The sequence below is a fragment of the Empidonax traillii genome, unplaced genomic scaffold, assembly GCF_003031625.1.
Source record: "Empidonax traillii isolate 1590-97213 ecotype Southwest subspecies unplaced genomic scaffold, ASM303162v1 scaffold553:size485074, whole genome shotgun sequence".
In the NCBI taxonomy this organism is placed as follows: domain Eukaryota; kingdom Metazoa; phylum Chordata; class Aves; order Passeriformes; family Tyrannidae; genus Empidonax; species Empidonax traillii.
In genome coordinates, this window is record NW_020955746.1 from 134643 (window position 1) to 155761 (window position 21119).

Sequence of the window (21119 nt, forward strand, 5' to 3'; positions counted from 1 at the left end):
ACTTCATGGCAAAATGTAACTTCTTCAAACCCATTTCTTTTTGCTCTGTAGATATTCCTACTTCATGTCTGGGGAAATAGCCTCGTGCTTTGAGTGCAGAATATGGAGGTTTGGAGACATGAGCAAAACAGGCTCTTTTGGTGCTTTCATTTTCTTTCTCCCCTCTCTTTCCCAAGCCCCAGCTGCAGAAAGTTGCCTTTTTTCTGTTTTATAGCCCTACCAGCACTTTTTAAACGAGAGCTCCAGGACACCGAGGCAGAGGCAGGTGGCACAGCCACACTGAGGTGTGAGCTGACCAAAGCCCAGGCTCCAGTGGAGTGGAGGAAAGGGGATGTCCCTCTCTCCCCTGGTTTGAAATACGAGATGAAGCAGCAGGGCTGCACCGCTGAATTGGCCATTTCTGACCTGGAACTGGAGGATTCAGGAACATACACCTGTGACTCTGGACACCAGCAGACAACAGCTGTGGTGACTGTACATGGTAGGCACAGTGTTGACCTTTGGCTCAAGAAAATGTGGAGTGGAAGGAGGTTCTCTTGGTGTTTTCTACTTGTTTTGCTGCTGGTCCGTGCCGGAACAAACGCTCTTCTTTGGCACGACAAATGGTCAGGTTAGAAAGGTTGTTCTTGCAGTATCTTGAGTGACTCGTGAGCATCAAAGCTTATTAGAATCATAGAATGGCTTGGGTTGGAAGGGACCTCAAAGATATCTCATTCCAACACCTTCCACCATCCCAGGTTGCTCAGAGCCCCGTCCAACCCGCCTTTGAACAGTGTCATGATGTCAAAACATGCTGAAGTCTCCTCCCCTGAGTGCAGGGAGTGTGTCTGTGTATGGGAATGGCATAAGGGATGCCTAGTTGGATGTAGTGTCTTATTAGAATGATGAGAGGCAACAATTAGGGGAGAAGGGATTTCTCTGACAGGTGAATGTGCTCTATTATTACTGAACTTCAGGTGTAAATGTTCCTCCACCCCTTCTCCTACCATTCAGAGCAAGACCTTGCCTGAAATCTGAATTTCCTCTCCCATTTGTCAATTCATGTGTTTTGGATACTACTTTGATCACTTTATGTTTATGCAAGCTCTATTTGGGTGAAAAAATACTCTTTGCTTAGTACTGCAAACCCAGAGACCTCCCTTAAGGAACAAGGGTTTGTGTGAGAGAGAGCATGTCCCAGGGATCTTTGCCTGAAGCACCCGTAGTTGGCAGACCTTCCATGGGAAGGTCTGAACTCCTTCAGACCACAAACCAGGCCACAAAGCACTTTCTAAGACCAGATCCTTCCTAACTTCACCGTCAGTCCTCAGCTCTTGGTTCTCACAGTGGTTCAAGAAAGATGCTGCCAAGACTGGGAGTTGCAGCCCAAGGATTATGGGATCATTTCTGAAGAATGATGTGTCCTTCTTGGGCTAAAACACTCCTGAGACGTTTCCCTCTCAAATTTTGCAGCACTGCCTGTCACATTTAAGCAACCCCTGCAAAATCAGGAGTCCGAGGAGGGGAGCACAGCCACGTTCCGCTGTGAGCTCTCGAAACCCAGAGCTGCTGTGGAGTGGAGGAAAGGAGGAGTGGGGCTGCAGCCCAGCCAGAAATATGAAATGAGGCAGAGGGAATGCCTGGTAGAGCTCTTGATACATAACCTCAAGTTAGAAGATACAGGAGAATACAGCTGTGACACTGGGGATGAGGAAACCAAGGCAGCTTTAAACGTGAAAGGTACGTGGGGTGAGTGACTCCTAAAGCAGCAGATCCCATCCAGCATGCAAAGGCAACAGTTTCAGCGTGAATATTTTTAAATGTATTGTTCTTTTTCTCCATAAATATTTTCCTTTTCATCTGATAAACTGGGATTTTACTTTGTTCTAATGAGAATGGAAGAGGATGGTACTTTGTTCTTCCGGTGCTGCATTTGAGTTTTGGGTTCTAATTAGGAATATTTTCCACCTCTGCGGCTGACAAGAAATTAAAGAAAGAACAACAATTTAACATGACATCTGGATATTTCACATGACTTGTTTAAATATTTTAAAAAAGTATTTTCTTCCAAATCCTGTAAGAAGACAGACAACAACCTTCCTGATCTGTCAAGGCTGCTCATGGAGTTTTGAATTTCTATGCTCTTGTGATCCTTGTTAGACCAACTGAAGGATAAATTCACTCAAAGAATTCAACCCTGGGAAGGATTTGAGTCAAGAAACAAAGGAAACAAAGGAAGTAAATGTTATGGATGCTTCTGATGTAGCAGGATCTGGTACTCCAGGCGAATTAGAAAACATGGATCCTGCCCAGGAATACCTGACTTGCAAAGCAGAGCATCTTCTCTGAAGTGCCAGTCTGTGCCAACCAGGACTTGACTCAGGCTTCAATAAAAGCTTCTTTTTTTTTTTGTCTCCTTTAGCCCTGCCAGTTCTTTTCAAAAAGCAGCTCAAAGACGAGGAGGCAGAAGAAGGAGCTGCGGCGAAATTCCGGTGCGAACTGATGAAGGACAATGCAGCAGTGGAGTGGAGGAAAGGAACCATGGAGCTCTTCCCCTGTGCCAAATATGACATCACCTTAAGTGGTCGCACGGCTGAGCTTGTGATTCACAACGTGGAGCCGGAGGATGCTTCTGATTACACGTGTGACACGGGAGACCAGCAGAGCACTGCAGTGCTCACAGTGCATGGTTAGCGTTGCGTCCCCTTGGAACAGAGGGGGAAAAGGCACTTGTGGAAATGTGTGAATGATGTTGTTTAGTTTGCTGGTGAATATAAATCCTTCTGAAAGTTAAGAGATTGAGGAAAAGTGGTGCCCAGCCATAAACAGAGCACAGAGAAGTGGATCTTGTGGGACAGGGTTCCTATTTCGGCCTGTAAAGCGCAGTGTGCAGTGCACTTCCTCTGACATGATAAAAGCAAGAGACTCTGGATCGTGGGGATCTTTATATTCTAATAGACCTTTATTTCTAGCATTTCTTTTCTTTATTTTTATTTTTATCTATTTTTTATTTTATTACTTATGTCTAGCAATGCTCTGCATTCATTCTTGGCTCACTTGAGCCAATAACTAATCACGCATCATTTAAAAAAGCATTTTAAGCTTAACTATATTTCATCCTCCCACGAAGACCCTGAGAATGCTGTGTTTAATCAAACCAGGAATGATGACTGTGATTGATCACAGAATTACAGCGTGGCTAAAGCTGGGAGGGACCCACAGCAGGTCATTTGGTCCAACCCCCCTGCTCAGGCAGGACCATCCCAGTACCCTCTGTGAAACTGTTTGAGGTCGTCTCAAAGGGTTGGGTGGAACTCTGGATATTCCCTTCTTGTTTCCACCTGGGACAAGCTGTTGTCTAAACGGATCCATGCCCTCTTGAATACATGTCCATTTGTGCATCATCTGGAACGACTCACTGGTGGTGATCCTGGGTCTTGAGAAGATAACTGAGAAACCAGAAAGGAGTTTAAAGCTTTGTGTCATTTAGGTGTTGGAAATCATGAGTATTTCTATAAAAGTGAACGAATTTATGCCTGTTTTAATCAGGGAGTACCAGGCTTTGCTTAGTCACAATCTTTCTGTGTGTGTTGAAGTTTTCAGTATCCAGAACAGGTGCATAAAAGGTTTGATGTGGATGCCCTTAAGGGAAACATATCTGGGGGAAGTTTCTGATCCTCTCTTTGTCCGGGTATACACAACCTAAGTCTCTCTGTAGGAAAAAAAAAAAAGGGTAATTTTATTATCACATAACCCCTTAATGCAAAACTGCCCTGCAGCACCAGAGCCCAGGCGCTTGTGCTGGGTTTTGTGCCCCCCAGGGAACAGGTCCTGTATCATTTCCTCCTCTTTCACCCTGCAGCCACCAAACCCCGGCTGAAGCAGCAGCTGAAGGACGAGGAGGTGGAGGTGGGAGGCACGGCCAGGCTGCGCTGCGAGATCTCCATCAGCAAGGCAGAGGTGGAGTGGAGGAAAGACGGAGCTGTGCTGCGCTCCAGCTCCAAGTACGAGATGTGGCAGGACGGGACCCTCCGGGAGCTCCGCGTTCACCGCCTGGAGCCCGGAGACGCCGGGGAATATTCCTGCAAGGCTGGGGATGAGACGAGCTCTGCCACGCTGACCGTGAAAGGCAAGACCTGTTTGTTGGGGCAGGGAGGTTTTCACTTCCTAAGGTTTCACCACATAAGCACTGTTAGTGTGAGGAACACAGAGCGTAGGAAGGGCATCCTTAAAAAAAACCTGGTGGTCACTGGATGCAGCGAAAGCAAAGATTGACGTGGTGGACAGGGGAGGACGAAGCAGCTGTGATTTGTGACTCATAGCTTGAGATATTTGCTTGACATCATTAGGCAGGGGGGCGAACAGATGGTCCATCCCCAGCTTCCAGTCACATGGCAGCTGCATCTGGCCTTAATGCCATCCCAGAGCTTGGACCACTAGTGTGGAACAAAACACTGCCAGCATCTCTACAGGCTACTCCATGTTGTAGATCCTCTGCACATTGCACCCAGCTGCACCATTTGTCGTGCAGATGGTGACCTCAACTGTAGGAATATCTGCTGTGCTTGCTCACATGAAGATTTCGCTGCTTTTTTTGATGGTGGGACTCGACAATCTTAGAGATATTTTTCCAACCTTAAGGATTCTATGATTCCTTTGGAATTCCCCAGCAGACTTGGGATACATACAGCTTTGGGGGGTGTGCTGGGGGGCTGTCTGTATGATCTTTGCACAGATCTGCAGGCGTTCAGCTGTCCTAAATGCAGGACTCGAGCAAACTGTGCTCACATTAATCCAGTGAGTCCTGCTGAGGGGACAAAGCCAACCCGCTCCTCGAGACATTTGGAGCATCAGCATGGAGTAAATGCAATTCTGTTTGCAAAAATATGATTAAAAGGATCAGGTTTTCACATTACTCTATGAAGATATCTAAGCTCAAATGTAACAAATTTCAAAACCCCGATTTTGGCATCTGGCATTCATGACTTGTTCACCCAATTAGCGTGTCAAACATTTAATTAAAAAATCACTATGTAATGTATCTCTGAGAAAGGACAAGTGATAAAACCACCACCCCAAAAGTTATTTGCCCTGTTACCAAGTACACTGAAAGCAGAATCTGGGATGTGATTTGGGGGGCTGTGCTGTCTCCGTCCTTGGAGGTACTTGAAGCTCAGCTGAACAAGTGACCTCCAGAAGTCCCCTAGAACCCATTTTATTAACGATTCTGTGATCTGCTCCTCGTTTTCCCTTTCATTCCCCATCTCTGACCGCTTGCAGAGCCCGACGTGACCATCGTGAGCGGCCTGAGGGACGCGGCGGTGTCCGAGGGGGACGACGTCACGTTTCGGTGCCAGGTTTCCCACGAGAACGCCAGGGACGTGGAATGGAAGCTGCAGGACGTGGCCCTGCAAAACAACGAGATGAACGAGATCTCGGTGGAGAAAGGCAAGGTTCACACCCTGACCCTGAGGAAGGTGACTGAGCAGGACAACGGCACCGTCACTTTCCGAGTGGGACGTCACACGTCGACGGCAGAGCTCACGGTGAAAGGTAAAGGCCCTGTGTGATGTGGGACGGGGTCAGTGAGGACAGCTGATGCTTTGCTTACGCTGACAGTAAATTCATGCCCATAATTCACCCCTTTTTGGGTCATGTTAGTGCTTCAGAGCGCACATGGTGTGGTGTCATAGACTGCAGTCACCATGGATAGACAGTGAATGTGTCACCAGGGTCCTGCAGCTAGCTGATTCCTAGAGATTCCTAAAGAAATTCCTGTGTTGGCCTCAGTAGTTGGACTGAAAGACCTGAGATTTTCACTGCTTCCACTCTCCCTTTTAGAAACTCAGAATGGTTTGGCTTTGAAGGGACCTTTAAAGACCCTCTAGCCAAACCCTCCTGCACTGAGCAGGGGCATCTTCAACAGATCAAGTTGCTCAGTTATTTTTTTCTTCTTCTTGTGGTGTCTTTCTTTTTCCAAACGTTATTTTGTAGGAATTCCCCACCCAGCATCCTTCCCCCTTTGAAACTCATTTTAACCCCTCAGTAGAAATCAAAGCTTTTTTTTTTTTTACAATACTTAACCATTCAACCGTGGCTTTAACACCACAGGGAAAAGACACAACGATGCCTGGAAATGCCTTCTCTGTGTTTGTAATTTCAGTGCCACCTCCAGTATTTAAGGAGAAACTGCAGAGCCTGGAAGTGCAGGAGGAGGACACAGCCCTGCTCCGCTGCCAGGTGTCCCAGCCCAGCGCTCAGGTGAAGTGGAAGAAGGGCACTCAGGTGATCTCCCCGAGCTCCAAGTATGAAATCAGGCAGGAGGGAACGGTCCACACCCTAAAGATTTTTCACTTAAAGCCAGAAGACTCCGGCAAATACACCTGTGATAATGGGAACGAACAAACGACGGCCACTTTAACTGTCAAAGGTGGGTTGTTTTAAGACGGGGAACTTGCTCCACTTCCTCAGTTTGGCTCTTCCAAGAAGGTTCTATCAACTCTCCTTGACTTCAGATGTCCTTTGCTGGCATAAAGCAGCTGAGAGCTTTTCCTTTCAGAGGTTAAGTCCTGCGGTGTCCTGAGCTAAGAAAAAGGGAGGGACCCAGAGTGCAGTAACTACTTCCACAATCTGAGACCCAAGGGCCTCTTTCTGGCCAGTCAGAAAACCAAGGCTGGAGCTAAAATCAGAATAAGACAATTTTTGATGCCTGAGCATCCCTTGAGCTGTAGTTCTACCTCAGAAAATGATGCTCAAGCGTGACAGTGTTCCAACTTGGGCTCTCAGCTCCAGTTGACAGGCAGCACTTCTAGCGCCAAGGGTCTGAAAATAGGTATAATGTGGCAATATATCAGCTTTTCCAAATTTAATCTGATATAAATACTGTGCTAAGGTGATTTTTCTGAGATACAAGGTCATCAGAAGCAAGGAGGATCCAGAGTATTATTGTGAATTACTGTCTTTTGGAATATCCCTTGAGGATTATCCCATTAAGGGCACTCACCTGCCTGCTATCACACCAATGCCAGGATTTGGTGAGACCAGAGTATCAGTGCTCTAAGCAGATCCTCTGGTGGTGGTGGCCTGTTTGTGTCTCTGTGAGTGGTTTCAGCCACTCCAGCACTCCCTGAAAAAAATTCCAGACCCAGGAAGCTGAGGAAGGCCCTACAGTCACCCTCCAGCCTTGATCCAGCCATTCCCCATCTGTCCCACAAAATACACCGTTCATTCCTACACCAGCCACGAGGACTTTCAGATCTCTCTCCTTTTGTACGTCTCATGTCCAGTTCCTGTGAACTCCCTCTGATTCCTGCAGCCCAACCTCCTCCCCTTGTAAATACCAACCCATAAATGTGGAGCCACTGAGGTAGTTCCAGGGGACTGTACTCAAGGAGCTAAACATGTGGCACATCATCAATCAACCCATCAAAACTCCGTCGTGACCCATCAGTGACACCATCAGCGCAGAGACTTCCAGGCTTCATTTCTCTGCTCTTTTCAAACAAGGGGCATTACACAAAGATGATTCTCCCAAATACCCAAGAAGTTAGACCAGGAGTAGGCTTTTGAGTTGTGGCTTTGGTACCCATTTGGAGATAAATGCGCTCAGATTCTGGGGACTCTGTATCCATGACCATTCCAGTGTAAGAAGGAGCATAATCCTAGAGGTTCTTGGAGTGTGCAGTGTCCAGTGACTCTCCAGGAGTGCAGAGTGCTTAGAGCTCCTGGAAACCCAGCACTTTCTGCCATTCCTTGTTTTAGTCTTAAAGTGATTTGGGAATTGAATTTGAACCAAATTTGGAATGGCACCAGAGTTTCATTTAACACCAGATTCAGTCTTTGGAACATAATATTTTTCCCCCTCTGATCTCTCCTGGTGTAGCTTTGCCTGTAACCTTCACACGGCCACTGCAGAACCAACAGGCTGAAGAAGGTGGCACCGTCACTCTGAGCTGTGAGGTGTCGAGGCCCAACAGCACAGTGCAGTGGAAGAAGGGCGGGGCTGTGCTGAGGCCAAGTGACAAATTCCAGATGCGTCAGGCCGGGTCCGTGGCCGAGCTGACCATCCACAAGCTGAGCGGGGCCGACGCTGGGGAATACAGCTGTGACACGGGGGACCAGCAAACCACGGCCGTGCTGCACCTGAAAGGTGGGGCTCTGGGTGTGGAAGGGCTGAGCAGAGCGTGCTGTCGCAGCAGGGGCATGCTGTTAAATCATCTGGCAGCTAAACGTTGTCCCGAGCCCAAACTGAATCATGGGGGTGTCAGAGATGAGTGATTTCAGGGGGATAAGGACTGGATCAGTCGTCTCTAGGGAGTTAGAAATGGGTCTTTAGTCACTGATTGTAATAATGTCACCCGCTGAAATTTGTTGACAGTGTTTTCCCAATATACAGATGGAATTATAAATACATATTTTATGCATTTGTTATCACGGAATCACAGAATATTCTGATTTGGAAGGGACCCACAAGGATAATCGAGTCCAACTCTTAAGTGAATGGCTGATAGAGGGATCAAATGCTTATGTAATAAGCAGATAATAACATCAAATGATGTTATTAGCACTGTGCTCTGACCAGCTGAGCTAATCTCAGGGTCCTTATATATTTATTATATACATAATACAGTATAAGATGCATGCTTCTTAGTCATATGTGCATAATTTATATGCGGACATACATAAATCATGGATCTGTAAGGTTGTAAGAGGTTACTACATGCCTGTGTACCTACATTTCCATGAATTTAGAATCATAGAGCCACAGAATGGTTTGGGTTGGAAGGAACCTTGAAGATCATGTAATTCCAACACCACTGCCACAGGCAGGGATGCCACCCACTAGAGCAGGTTGCTCAGGGCCCCATCCAGCCTTTCCTTGAACACTTCCAGGGATGGGGCAGCCACAGCTTCTCTGGGCAACCTGTGCCAGGGCCTCACCACCCTCACAGGGAAGATTTTCTTTTTAACATTTGATCTAAACCTGTCCTCTCTTGGTTTAAAACCACTGCCCCTTGTCCTGTCACTATCTGCCCGTATAAGAAGTCCCTCTCCCTCCTTTTTATGAACCTCCTGAAGGTCTTGGAAGGCAAAGAGGTCTCCCCAAAGCCTTCTCTTCTCCAGGCTGAACACCACCAGATTTAGTATTTAGGGCTTCAAATAACAATAGCACACTACTGTCAGGGAAGAGCAGAAAGAAATGTTTAAGCCAGGAAGAATCCCTTGAAAGTAGGTACCAAACTCTGCTGACCTTTCCATAAAGAGCCAGCAGCAACTATAGTGGAGATGCTGAAGGACGTCACCTCGTACGAAGGAGAGGACGCGGTGTTTGAGTGCCGGCTGTCCCGGGAAACAACTCAGGATGCCCAGTGGTTCCTGGGGGATGTGCCCCTGCAATCCAACGAGATGAACGAGATCAGAGTCCAGGGGACACGTCACAGTCTGATCCTGAGGAAGGTGACCCTGGAGGACTGCGGGTCCATCAGCTTCAAAGTCGGGGAGCACACGTCGGCAGCGCAGCTGAAGGTCCGAGGTGAGCAACTCCCCAGGGAGAGGGAGTGGGGAGGTGATGGCACACACTGGCAACATTGCTTTGGCTTCTGAAGAAGTGTGTTTGGTATTAGGGGTCCTTGGAAATGTTGGGATATTCTGCTAACCTAATTTAGGCATTTGGGAGTTAGATATGGACATCTGACTTGGTAGTTTCAGTAATTTTTACTGTCCATGGACGAAGATTAATCTGAACATCCTTTGGAGACCATCCAGCTAAGCAGCCAATCATATGTCAGAATCAATGCTAAAGGATGTCAATAATATGCTCTGAATTAATCTCCCACTCATGATGTTTTAAAAACATATTTACTAAAAAAAAAAAGTCTGAAAATTAAAAAAAAAAATGTTCTATTAAGTCAGATAGAAGTATTTTGGAAGATGACTCGTGACGGTATTGCAGGTTTCTCTCTGATCTGGTTCAAAACATAACCATAGCTGTGGTCTGGGGGTGACGTGGATCAGGCTGCTGCAGAACTGTCAGTTCCCTCTTCCCCACAGCGGCTCCGGTCACCTTCGTGAAGGCGCTGCACAACCTGGAGCTGCAGGAGGGGGGCACAGCTCACCTGTCCTGTGAGGTGTCCAAGCCTGACGTCCCTGTGGAGTGGAAGAAAGGCACGTCCGTGATCCACTCCGGCCAGAAGTGCAGCATCCAGCAGGAGGGGAAGGTGCACACGCTGGTCATCCGCGACCTGAACCGTGCGGACACGGGCGAGTACAGCTGCCAAACGGCTGATGGGAGGACCGTGGCCAGGCTGGAGGTTAAAGGTACGCTGTCCTCTCTGTTCAGCAGTGGTGAAAGGAGGACACATCAATTTTTGGGACTCTCTAGTGCAAGAGAGACAACGATTAGCGGAGTAAGTGCAGCACAGGCCACCAAGATTGTCAGGGGGCTGGAGAGCATGAAGTATGGGGGACAAACTTTTTAGCAGGGCCTGTTGTGATAAGAGGAGAGGTGGTGGTTTTAAACTAAAAGAAGGGAAATGCAGACTAGATATAAGAGAGATGTTTTTTTTCCCAATGAAGGTGGTGAAAAGCTGGCACAGGTTGCCCAGAGAAGCTGTGGCTGCCCCATCCCTAAAAATGTTCAAAGCCACGTTGGGCGGGGCTTGGAGCAACCTGGGATAGTGGAAGGGGGTTGGAATGGGTTGGTCTTTAAGGTCCCTTCCAATTTAAACCATTCTAGGATTCTAAGTAGAAGGAGAGGTAAGGGCAGCTGCATTTGTTAAGAGTGGGGAAGAGAAGGTTGAAGGGAGACCTCTTTGCTGTCTACAGCTTCTTAATGGAGGCCTACAGAGGGAAGAGAGAATTTTCTTGGAATGCTCAGTAAGCAGATGTCAGGCAACAATTGAAAGCTGCAGCAGGAGAAATTCAGTTTAGAGAAAACCCAACCTTTCACAGTGAAGGGGTGGTCAGACATTGGAACAGAGGCCCAGAGGGGTGGAGGAATCTCCATCCATGGAGGACCTCCAGAGGTCCCTTCAGCCTTAATTATTCTGTAATTGATCCCTGGCTGCATGATCTGATGCCTCAGATCTGCAGGTGTGAATTCCTTGAGCGATTTTATCCTGTTCTGTGATTTTTATTTCAAGGATGAAAAGCCATCTGGCCTTCAGAAATAATTACTCAGATTAGCTGGGAATTCTTTGTGAAAAGAAGTTTGGGATGTGGGGACAGAAATGTAGCTCATCTAAAATTCAAATTTTCCCTGCTGATTAACTCCCCTTCCTCCTCCTCCTCTGTCTAGCCCAGGCCTAGTCATCCCTGTTCCTGGCAGCTCTCCTTCAGTAAATCCAGCCGGAATTGCACGTGAATGAACTTCACGAACGGCTCTATCAGTACCTTTTAAAAATAAAACAATTCTTCCATTTTCTACTTTCGCTTCACCCATTTATATTTTTTTTCCTCTCTTTGCACCTTTTCCTCTGCCTTCCAAGGCCTCCCCGTGCTGTTCAAGCAGTGGCTGAAGAACGAGGAGGTGGAGGAAGGTCGCACGGCCGTGCTGTTCTGCGAGCTGACAAAGCCCGGCGCGCGGGTGGAGTGGAGGAAAGGGGACACCATTCTGCAGGCGAGCGACAAGTACGAGATCCGGCAGGAGGGGACGCGTGTGGAGCTCCTCATCTACGAGGCTGAGGCTCAGGACGCCGGGGACTACACGTGTGACTCGGGGGATCAGCAGACCACGGCGTCGCTGCAAGTCAAAGGTAGGAGGAGGGTTTTTGGCTGTGGCTGTTCTGCACAGAGGGCGATCCTGGAATCGTCTGGGGCTGGCTGGACCGGGGGCTCTGAGCAACCTGGTCTAGTAGATGGTTTCCTGCCCACGGGGTTGGAATGAGATGACCTTTAAGGTCTCTTCCTACCCAAGCCATTCTGTGATTTAGGTTGGAAAAGACCCATGTTGAGTTAACCCAACCATTAACCCAGCACTGCCGAGTCCACCTCTAAACCATGTCCCCAAGTGCCCAATCTACACAGAAGTTTTGTCACTGAATTGCCATTAACACTCTGTATCTCTGAGCTACAACTGCAGGAAAGGGTTTGGTTCACAATCCGTCCTTCAGAGAAGAATTCGGTGCCTTTTAACCCCAGTTCTAACTCTGCAGTTGCAGTTTTGATCTTCCTGTGACAGCTGGGAGCAAAACTGCAGCTGCTGCTAGGGAAGGGTATGTACAAGAGCAGTTAGAAAATTTACCTACTACCTGACAAGAAAATGAGGATATTTGACCATGTCTAGAATAAACTCACTTTAAATGGAGCCATTGCACCAATTAGTGCCGGAGCAGCCCAACAATTGTGGCTCTTTGCCTTTTTCTAGTGGCTTTATTTTTGGATTTTATAATAATAATTCTATGTCTTTAGACTTGAACAGCAAGACTGTATTTTTAGATCTTGGGCTTGGTCACCATAACCAACTCCTGCTCACTGTGAGGTTTCGGTGACTAAATGTCCAAAGTCTTATATCCCAGCTGAAGGAACTGGGGTTTTTTTTATCATGGAGAAAAGCAAGCTCAGGGAAGATGTTATCACTCTCTATAACTACATGAAAGGATTTTGTTATGGGGTAGAGGTTGGTCTCTTCTCCCAGGTCAAAAGCAATAACATGAGAGGAAGTAGCCCTAAGTTGCAGCAGGGGGGGTTTAGATTGGATCTAAGGAAAACAATATTCACTGGAAGGGTGGTCAGGCATTGGAATAGGCTGCCCAGGGAAGAGGTAGAGCCTGGAGATATTTAAAAGACATGTGGGACCATAGATTAGGTGTGGCCTTGACAGTGCTGGGCTAATGGCTGGACTCAAAGATCTCAAAGGTCTTTTCTAACCTGAATGATTCCCGTTCAGTGATTAGTGGTGTTGTACCTCTATTTGCTTACACTGAAAAATGGTGGCTGTGCCCATGTGGAGACCTTTAGAGCCTCTGTGACCTCTAAAAACCCTTTATGGAGCACCAGTGGACACCCTGCCAGCATCAGCAGCTGACCCCCTGAGCGCTTGGCTGGGGCACAGCTCAGGGTGCGGCTCAGAATGAGGGCAACCAGCCAAGCTGGAGAAGTTACAGGCGAGTTCCTCACCTCCGAGAGCTGTCACTGATGCAGTTGCTTCTCCACCGCAGTACTGCCAGTGCTGTTTAACAAAGAGCTGAGGAACGTAGAGGCTGAAGAAGGGGGAACGGCTGTTTTGCACTGTGAGATCTCCAGGCCGGACGCCCCCGTTGAGTGGAGGAAAGGAGGGGTGGTCATTGAGCCCAGTGACAAGTACGAGGTGAAGCTGAAGGGCAGCGTAGCTGAGCTGATCATCCATGGCGTAGAGCCTGATGACTGTGGGGATTACACCTGCAGCACTGGATACGAGATCACCACAGGTTCTGTGTACGTGCAAGGTAAGGGGAAAAACGTGGTGGAAGTGCTCCCATTTGGCTGCCTGGGTTCCTCACTCCAAAATCTTTGGGAGTAACTGGACAAAACAGTCTCAGGTGCAGAGAGCTGATTCCAGTGACGATATAAACACTCACCTTCAGGCTGGGGTTGGACCAATGTTTGTAAGTTAAACTAGTTCAAAGTACCGTGCACCGTAACAGATGGTGGTACTGCTGAAAAACTGCTTGCTTGGAGCAGTGGTCGTAAAAAATACTGACATTCTTGTTATAACTGATTTCAGCCTCTATCTTCTTGTTGTTCTTACTCCTCTTTAAAGCACTCGAGTGAACATTTAAATCTTAAGCTTCATCTCTGCCTCCCTCCTCATACAATGCCACTGCAGGTGGCTGCAATGCACAGGCATGACCTGGCCATGGAATGGAGTTTCCTCCCAGTGAAATGGTGTTTGCAGAGACACCTGCTTCTCCTACAAGCAGGTGGAGGAAGGAAGGTGATTTCTAACTCCCTTCAAAAAAATTTTGGCCCCTTTCCCCCCCTCCCCCGGAACAGCACTACGAGTTTAACTCTCCAGGATGACTTCCACTTGGGTTAGTTCTGCAGGGAGCCTCGTGTGTGTGTGTGTGTGTTTATGCTCTTGTTTTTTCCTTTGGCACCTTCTCTTGCTCTGTCGTGCAGAAGAAGCAGCAGTGGTAGTTTCTGGTTTAAGGAACACAGACGTCTTTGTGGGCGAGTCAGCCACGTTCACCTGCGAGCTCTCGCACCCGGGCGTGAGGAACGTGCAGTGGTGGCTCGATGGGACTCCCCTTCACAACAACCTGGTGACTGAAATCTCTGAGCAGGACGGGAGGATCCACACTCTGACCCTAAATGACGTGGCCTGCCACGACTCAGGCACTGTCACCTTCAGAGCTGGGTCCCTTATATCTTCAGCTAAATTATTAGTCAAAGGTACTTCCCCGTCAGAAAGAAACACTTGGCCACCTCTGGACCTGCTCCATGTGCTGGTGCTTCCGCCTTCCAGGCTACCCTTACTAAATCCCTCCACAGCTCTTCTCTGCCCTGCAACCCTCCACTTCTGCAAGTCACCAGTGCTCACCCCAGAAGTCTTACAGGCACAACCACATGGATTTTTGCAGTGGTTCAGGTGAGGAAGGGTTGCAGGCTCAGGGCTGCTGCTTTCCCCTGACGTCAAAGAAGAGATGAACATAAACAGCTGTAGTAGCACCTGGCTTTTTATCCCCACTTCAACTTTTTCGAATCATAACCCAAAGTCTTACGGAGCTGGTAATTCACAAAATTGCCACAGTCAGGCTACTGCTGCCCAGCTCAGCATGTTCCCAGGACAGGACTTTGGGCTGTTCCTGGAAAGCAAAGGATATATAACGTTGCAGGAACACAGAGACAAAATGAGCCTCATTTGTTGAATGGTCCTCACTGCCCTAGCAGAGCTTTCTGGTCTGTTAAATAAAAATTTTTCTCATTTGGTAAGGGTAGCCACAAGCTGCAAATAACACTGAGCTCCAGACTTGAGAAAGCAAGTTCTCTTCCAGTCAGTCCTTTTACAGCCATGGGGAAAAGCTTCTGTTTTTCAGACAAAATGAATGCTTGTTCCTTGCTTGGAGAAGGGATTTGTATGTACAGAGATATAAAGGGTTCAAAAAGATCCTTATTTAAATCTGCCCCAACAGGAGCGATCCACAATATGGACTTGTAGTCAGTGGTTGATGTCTCTTCTGTATAGAGAGTCCCTTTGCATTCAGAAAAATCTGAATATCTGCAAAGATAAAATGCCAAATCACTTCTTCCTGATCTCGGAATGGTGCAGCAACAACAGAGTGTGCACACCCCACAAATCCTGTGTCTGTCTGCAACAATTTGGAATGTCACGTTTTCAGAGACAGAACCTGGTTCTGAGCTCTCTAGGGAACAAATCCCAGTGGGTCCAAAACATGAATTAAAAATAAATGCATCATTAGGTGTTCTGCTCAGCCAAATAAAAGGCTCCCGAGAAGTTTCCGTTTCATGGAATCACAGTATCATTGATGTTGGAAGGGACCTTTGGAGATCATCTACAGATGTTAGTACGCATAGGAATGGGGATATTTTGTGCTTCTATGAAGGAAAGATCTCTTTATTGTGAGCCTGAGTCACAGCAGTGTATGATTATAATTGGTTTAGGATGAGAAAGATACTTAAAAACACCCCAGTTACACTGTGCTCAGTAACACTTGATTCAATTAGAAATGAAACACCAGTAAAATTCCCACTGTCCTTGTATTAACAGACAATTTCAGGCACTTTTTGTCCATAAATTTAAATGTAGATCTGTCTTTGGACTGTATTTCAGTCTACCTGGCTATCCATTGCTTGTCCTTCATCAAGGAACAAAGTGACTTTCTCTCTGTCCCAGGTGCCTCATTCTCCTGCTTTAAGGCATGCTGGTAACTGGATATATTCCATAATAAGTGAGGTCTCAGCTCTTCTTCTTGGGCCTCCACCATATCATTGCCCTACATCTGCACTCGTTCAGTGGCCCAGTGTGACATCATCTTCATGTATGGGAGGGGGGAGAATGGGAAAGGCTGAAGGAGCTGCTGCCTTCTTCTGACCCCTTTGGGCGGGGGACAATTACAGGTCCTGGCGCCCACACTGGCTCCCAAGTCCCAGGGAGCTTTCTGCCGTTCTGCACAGGTGAACAGGGGCACCAAGGTCCTTTCCCAGCAGTGGCAAAGAGGGAAGGGGCAGTGGAACCAGGACACTTCCCTTCTGCAGTGCCACAGGCGATATTTGCTGTGAGAGACACGTTTCTACCTCTTATGAAAGGAGATGGTGTTGTGCTCCCCGGCTGCACGGATCCCTTCTGGCTTCTTCACTCCTGGCGTCACCAAAACCTCTCCCTGGTCTTCCATCGAGGCCTCCTCTCCAAAAACACACCTGCAGACACAGGGAGGGGCGGAGGGAACGCCAGGGAGCAGGATCGAGCCTCGCAACAAAGTTCCCAGAAGGTGTTTGCAGAACTGTCTTTTGCTTCCCGAGGTCTGCTTGTAGCATCCCAATTCCTCAGCCTGATGCATTGGTTTCAGGAGGAGCATTGCCGGGCTGGGGTACTGTGTAGTTTATTCTTGCTGGGTTGTGATCAGAACAGCTCTTGGAAAGATAAGGGCATATCAAAGAATGCCCTGAGTTGGAAGGGACCCACAAGGACTATCAAACCCAGTTCTTGATGGTTTATCAACTTTCTCTGACTGTCCTTTTGCAACCTCATGGATCTTGAGGGGAGCTGAATGTCCAGCAGCATTTGATGGGCTCTCAGTCTGAGGTGTCGATGGTTCATGATGCATCTCTAGATGAGCTGCTGTAAAGGCAATCATATTGTTTTTCCCCCAGCTTTGTGTCTGCTGCACAGGAACCAGTGGCTAATCAAAACAATACATATTTGCCCCTGTGGAGTGCCCTTTTTTGTCACAGTTGTCCTGGATCTTTGCTCCTCATGCTGCCAGTGACTCCTGACAGCCCAGGAGTGGGTGTTTGCATTCCAGGACTGTGTTTCTTTCCCATGAGTGGTTGCAGTTTGCTCACACAAGGAGCCTCCAGTAGAGTTTGGGATGTTTTGCTGTTTCTCTGTGAGGGGGAGAGTTACAGAGAACCGCTCCCAGCAGCCCACCCGCTGCTCTCCTCTGTCTTACCCTTGTCCTCCACATCTGGGAAGCAGAACTGTTTCACCCCCCAGTGCTTCCCCATCTGGAAGATCTCAGTGATGCTGGGAAAAAAAACTGAGCCCAGAGGGAACCCCCACAGATGTTCTGCTCAGAAGTCCTCATTCAGGAGTTTTAAAGCACGAACCTTAACTGCTGGTGGCCCCTTTTCCAGTGTGATGGTCTAACACACCAGTTTGGCTTCAACCCTGCTCGATGCTGACACAAGCACAGACTAAACTGCTAATTCCCAGCTTGCACTGACGCTCTGCTTGCTCCTCACGGGCTCTGTGCTTGTCAAAAAACTCTCCAAGTTGCCATTTCCACGGGGATCCACTAATGCATGTCCTTCCTGACGTGTTGGTTAACAGATCCCACCATTGAAGTGGTCAGTCCCATGCAGGACATAACTGTTGATGAAGATGGCCCGGCAGAGTTCATATGCCAATATTCTAGGCCAGTGCACGCCATCTGGAAGAAAAACGATCAGGAAATACATGCAGATGGGCAGCGAGTGATTATCGATCAGGACTGGAATGTGAGCATGCTAAAAATTAACCCTACGGTCCCAGAAGACACTGGCATCTATTCTTGTGAAGCTGGAGGCACTAAAGTGATGGCTACACTTGATGTTCAAGGTGAGGCCCTCCAGCCACAGAGGCAGGCTGTCACGGTTTGCCAAATAAAAGAGGCAGAAAAATCACGGCAGCACTCCGGAACACATCAGACACCTGCTCTTGGTGTTCACTCCAGTAGTGAGAATAAACTGGGAATTAGTGGGAATTGAATGTGAAAATGCAGCGTTAGCTCAGTCCTAATTAGCTCTCACTTATTGCACCAACTCACCCACTGCACCTCCTCTGCAAAGAACTGGAACCTCGGTGTGATGGTTTGTGTCCTGCTGAGTTGTTGTGAAACCACAGATACAACCTTGGTCCCAGTGAATGATAAGAGTATTTTTTTGCTCTTGAAGAGCATTTTTATACCCAGTGTGCCCTAAAAAGCAGTAAATAATGGCTAGTGTGGAATTCCATTTGATTTCTGCTGAGCTAAGGTAATTTACTTCTTCAAACAGTGACCCTTCTCACTTGGCATCAGCACTTGGGAAGACCCCAAGGAACAGTAATTTAAAACATTAAAACTAAATGTAGGATTTTACATGGATGTGTCTTTTTTTTTTTTTTTTTTTTCTGCTGCACATGGAATTACTGTGTTTGCTTTACCAAGTGAATTGCTGTGATCAGCAAGAGCAGTGGTTCTGATTTCTGAATATTTGTGGCTGTTTTGCCTTCTTGCTTAACTGGAGCTGTTAGTGCAGAAGAGCAGGGTATTATTTATTATAATGTTTTCTGCATCTATAAGCACTGTCCATTTTAGTGATTTAAAAAGATTTTAATGAATAAAAGCATCCCAGAGGAGGTAGGGTTAGCAATTGGCTGCTTTCCATAATTAGGGAAACCAACACTCCAAAAGTGCACAGATAAACAGCTTGGATTTGCTCTAAGAAAATTATACATTCTCCAGGAAGGATTTTCAAACACTTCATTGTTCTCCATAAGTATGAACATCATAAAATAAAGGATTTTTTTTTTTAGTATCACAGAATCCTAGAGCAGTTTTTGTTGGAGGGGAACTTAAAGATCATCCAGTTCTACCCCTCTGCCATGGGCAGGGACACCTTCCACTATCCCAGGTTGCTCAGAGCTCCATCCAACCTGGCCTTGGATACTTCCAGGGAGTGGGAGTCTAAACACAATCTCTCTGGGCAACTTGTAATTAGTAATAAATTAATCAATAGCTAATAACTTTTTCTTTTTGCTGTTAAATAATTGTTCGCTTTGTTGGTATTTTTAAAATTTTATTAATTTTGACTAATTTTTTTTTTTTTTTGCTTAGCAAAGTTCCAGGTAATGGCTATAGAGACCTAAACAGGAACGTGTGTTGGGTTATACCCCAGATCATTCTGACCATTGGATGGCATTTGTGTGAACTGCATTTACTCAGCTGTGTGTCCCCACTCCTGCGCATGCCCCTTGTCCCTCTAGCTGGTGCAGTACAGGTTGTATCCCTCCCACACCAGCCCACACATTTAATTTTGCACCAGGCGGGTTGTTCATGTCCGGGTGCCAAGCGATGCATGACCCTGGGGGCAAATGGAGTCTGGAGGTCTGTGCATGTTTCCGACCCCACAATTCACCCCACAGGAGCGGCAAAGTCACCCTGATTGTCACAGGGCTTTTGTGATAATTCAGAAATTTCTGCTTAAAGTACTCCTAATACAGATCTTAACTTTCTGTGTGTTTTCCAGAGGCAGAATTACCTCAGGTGACAGTTGCTGTAGCTTTGCCAGCCATAGTATTCTCTTATATTTGCTTCGCAAGAAAAGTAGCAAGATTATACCATGAGCTGCCAGTGGATTGACAGCTATCAAGTTCTGATGATGATTGTGCTGTCTGGGAGATCTTTGGGAAATGTTTCCTGCCATGGGACAGAAAGAATTTGGTTATACTTTGCAAACTATCCCATCCTAACAACTGTTGTCTTGATTCATACAAACAATTCTTTATTTGTGAAGAAAAGTCAAGGTTTTGGAGGAAATCTAGGTGAAATACTAGAGGCCCTAGAGCTTTATTATTATTTTTAAACTATCTCACTACTTCAAATCTTTTTATAAACACACTTTATCACATCCACATTTTTCCATCAGCTTTCCAGCAGTGGGAATCATCCAGCGCTCTGAGGCTTGTAAACTTTCAGACATGCACGGCCAAATAACTAATGCTGCTCGTTGTCCTTCTCTTCCAGCCAAGAACAGCATCGTCCAGGGCCTGGAGAACGTGGAAGCGGTGGAAGGAGGGGAAGCCCTGTTCGAGTGTTACCTCTCCAAGCCTGAGACCTACAATTACAACTGGCTGATCGACGATGAACCCGCCAAGACCACGGAGAACACCGAGATGGTTTACTTCGAGAATGGGCTCAGGCACATCCTGCTGCTGAAGAACCTCACCCCCCAGGACAGCTGCAGGGTGACCTTCATGTGCAGCGACGCAGTGACCTCGGCCTTCCTGACGGTGAAAGGTAACTCGAGCGCTCGGGCGTGGTGGGAGTCCTCAACCTTCTGGTTGGAAAGAGGAAAAGGAACCAGGGGAGTGTGACGAGCAGCAGGGAGGAATAGTTGCATTTTGTTGCCTGCTTCTTACCTAAATCTTCTTCCTGCAAGATTAAATCATAGAGTCGTTAAGGTTGGAAAAGGTTATAGGATCGCTAAGTCCATCCATTAACCCAACACTGCCAAGCAACCACTGAACCAAAGAATCACAGAACCATAAAAGCAAGGAATGGTTTGGGTTGGAAAGGGCCTCAAAGATCACCTGGTTTTAACCCCCTTGCCACGGGCAGGGACACTTTCCACTAGACCAGGTTGCTCCAAGCCCCATCCAATCTGGCCTTGGACACTTTCAGGGATCCAGGGGCAGCCACAGCTTCTCTGGGCAACCTGTGCCAGGGCCTCCCCACCCTCACAGTAAAAATTTTTTTCTAATATCTAATTTAAACCTACTCTCCTTCAGTTTGAAGCCATTCCCCTTTGTCCTGCCACTCCAGGCTCTTGTAAACAGCCTCTCTCCATCTTTCTTGTAGCTCCCTTCAGGTACTGGAAAGCCACAATTAGGTCACCCCAAAACCTCTCTGCCAGGCTGGACAAACCCAATTCTCTCTTCCTTTAATGGATAATGTTTTATAGTTTTTGTATTTACTTGTTCTGTAAGACATGACGTGGTTAAAAGCAGCAACACCTGGCACTGAGTGAGCAGCAAATGGCTGTCTCACAGTTGTCACTATTCTGATGAGCTGGGTTGTGTTTATGTGTTCTCCAGGGCTTTAGAGATGAGAGTTGTATCAACAACAATATTATCTCTGTGTCCTTGTACTTTATGCTATTGCTGGAGACTCCCGTGGGGATCAGGACCCCTTTCAGAGTACAAGAACAGCCATCAGTCCCCAGTTATGGGTTGGGTGGGGCTT

The 21119-nt window shown here is 47.2% G+C and overlaps 1 protein-coding gene across 1 annotated transcript in view; it reads left to right on the forward strand.

Moving 5' to 3' along the window:
* Nucleotides 1–21119, forward strand: part of OBSCN (obscurin, cytoskeletal calmodulin and titin-interacting RhoGEF) — a 177530-nt gene that overhangs the window by 87993 nt on the left and 68418 nt on the right. Inside the window, exons 50-63 of the mRNA XM_027897614.1 lie at nucleotides 215–481; nucleotides 1453–1719; nucleotides 2402–2668; nucleotides 3842–4108; nucleotides 5260–5532; nucleotides 6143–6409; nucleotides 7862–8128; nucleotides 9242–9511; nucleotides 10030–10296; nucleotides 11466–11732; nucleotides 13137–13403; nucleotides 14077–14349; nucleotides 17468–17734; nucleotides 19902–20174. Of these exons, the coding sequence (XP_027753415.1) occupies nucleotides 215–481; nucleotides 1453–1719; nucleotides 2402–2668; nucleotides 3842–4108; nucleotides 5260–5532; nucleotides 6143–6409; nucleotides 7862–8128; nucleotides 9242–9511; nucleotides 10030–10296; nucleotides 11466–11732; nucleotides 13137–13403; nucleotides 14077–14349; nucleotides 17468–17734; nucleotides 19902–20174 (3759 nt within the window). The remainder of the gene's footprint in view (nucleotides 1–214; nucleotides 482–1452; nucleotides 1720–2401; nucleotides 2669–3841; nucleotides 4109–5259; nucleotides 5533–6142; nucleotides 6410–7861; nucleotides 8129–9241; nucleotides 9512–10029; nucleotides 10297–11465; nucleotides 11733–13136; nucleotides 13404–14076; nucleotides 14350–17467; nucleotides 17735–19901; nucleotides 20175–21119) is intronic.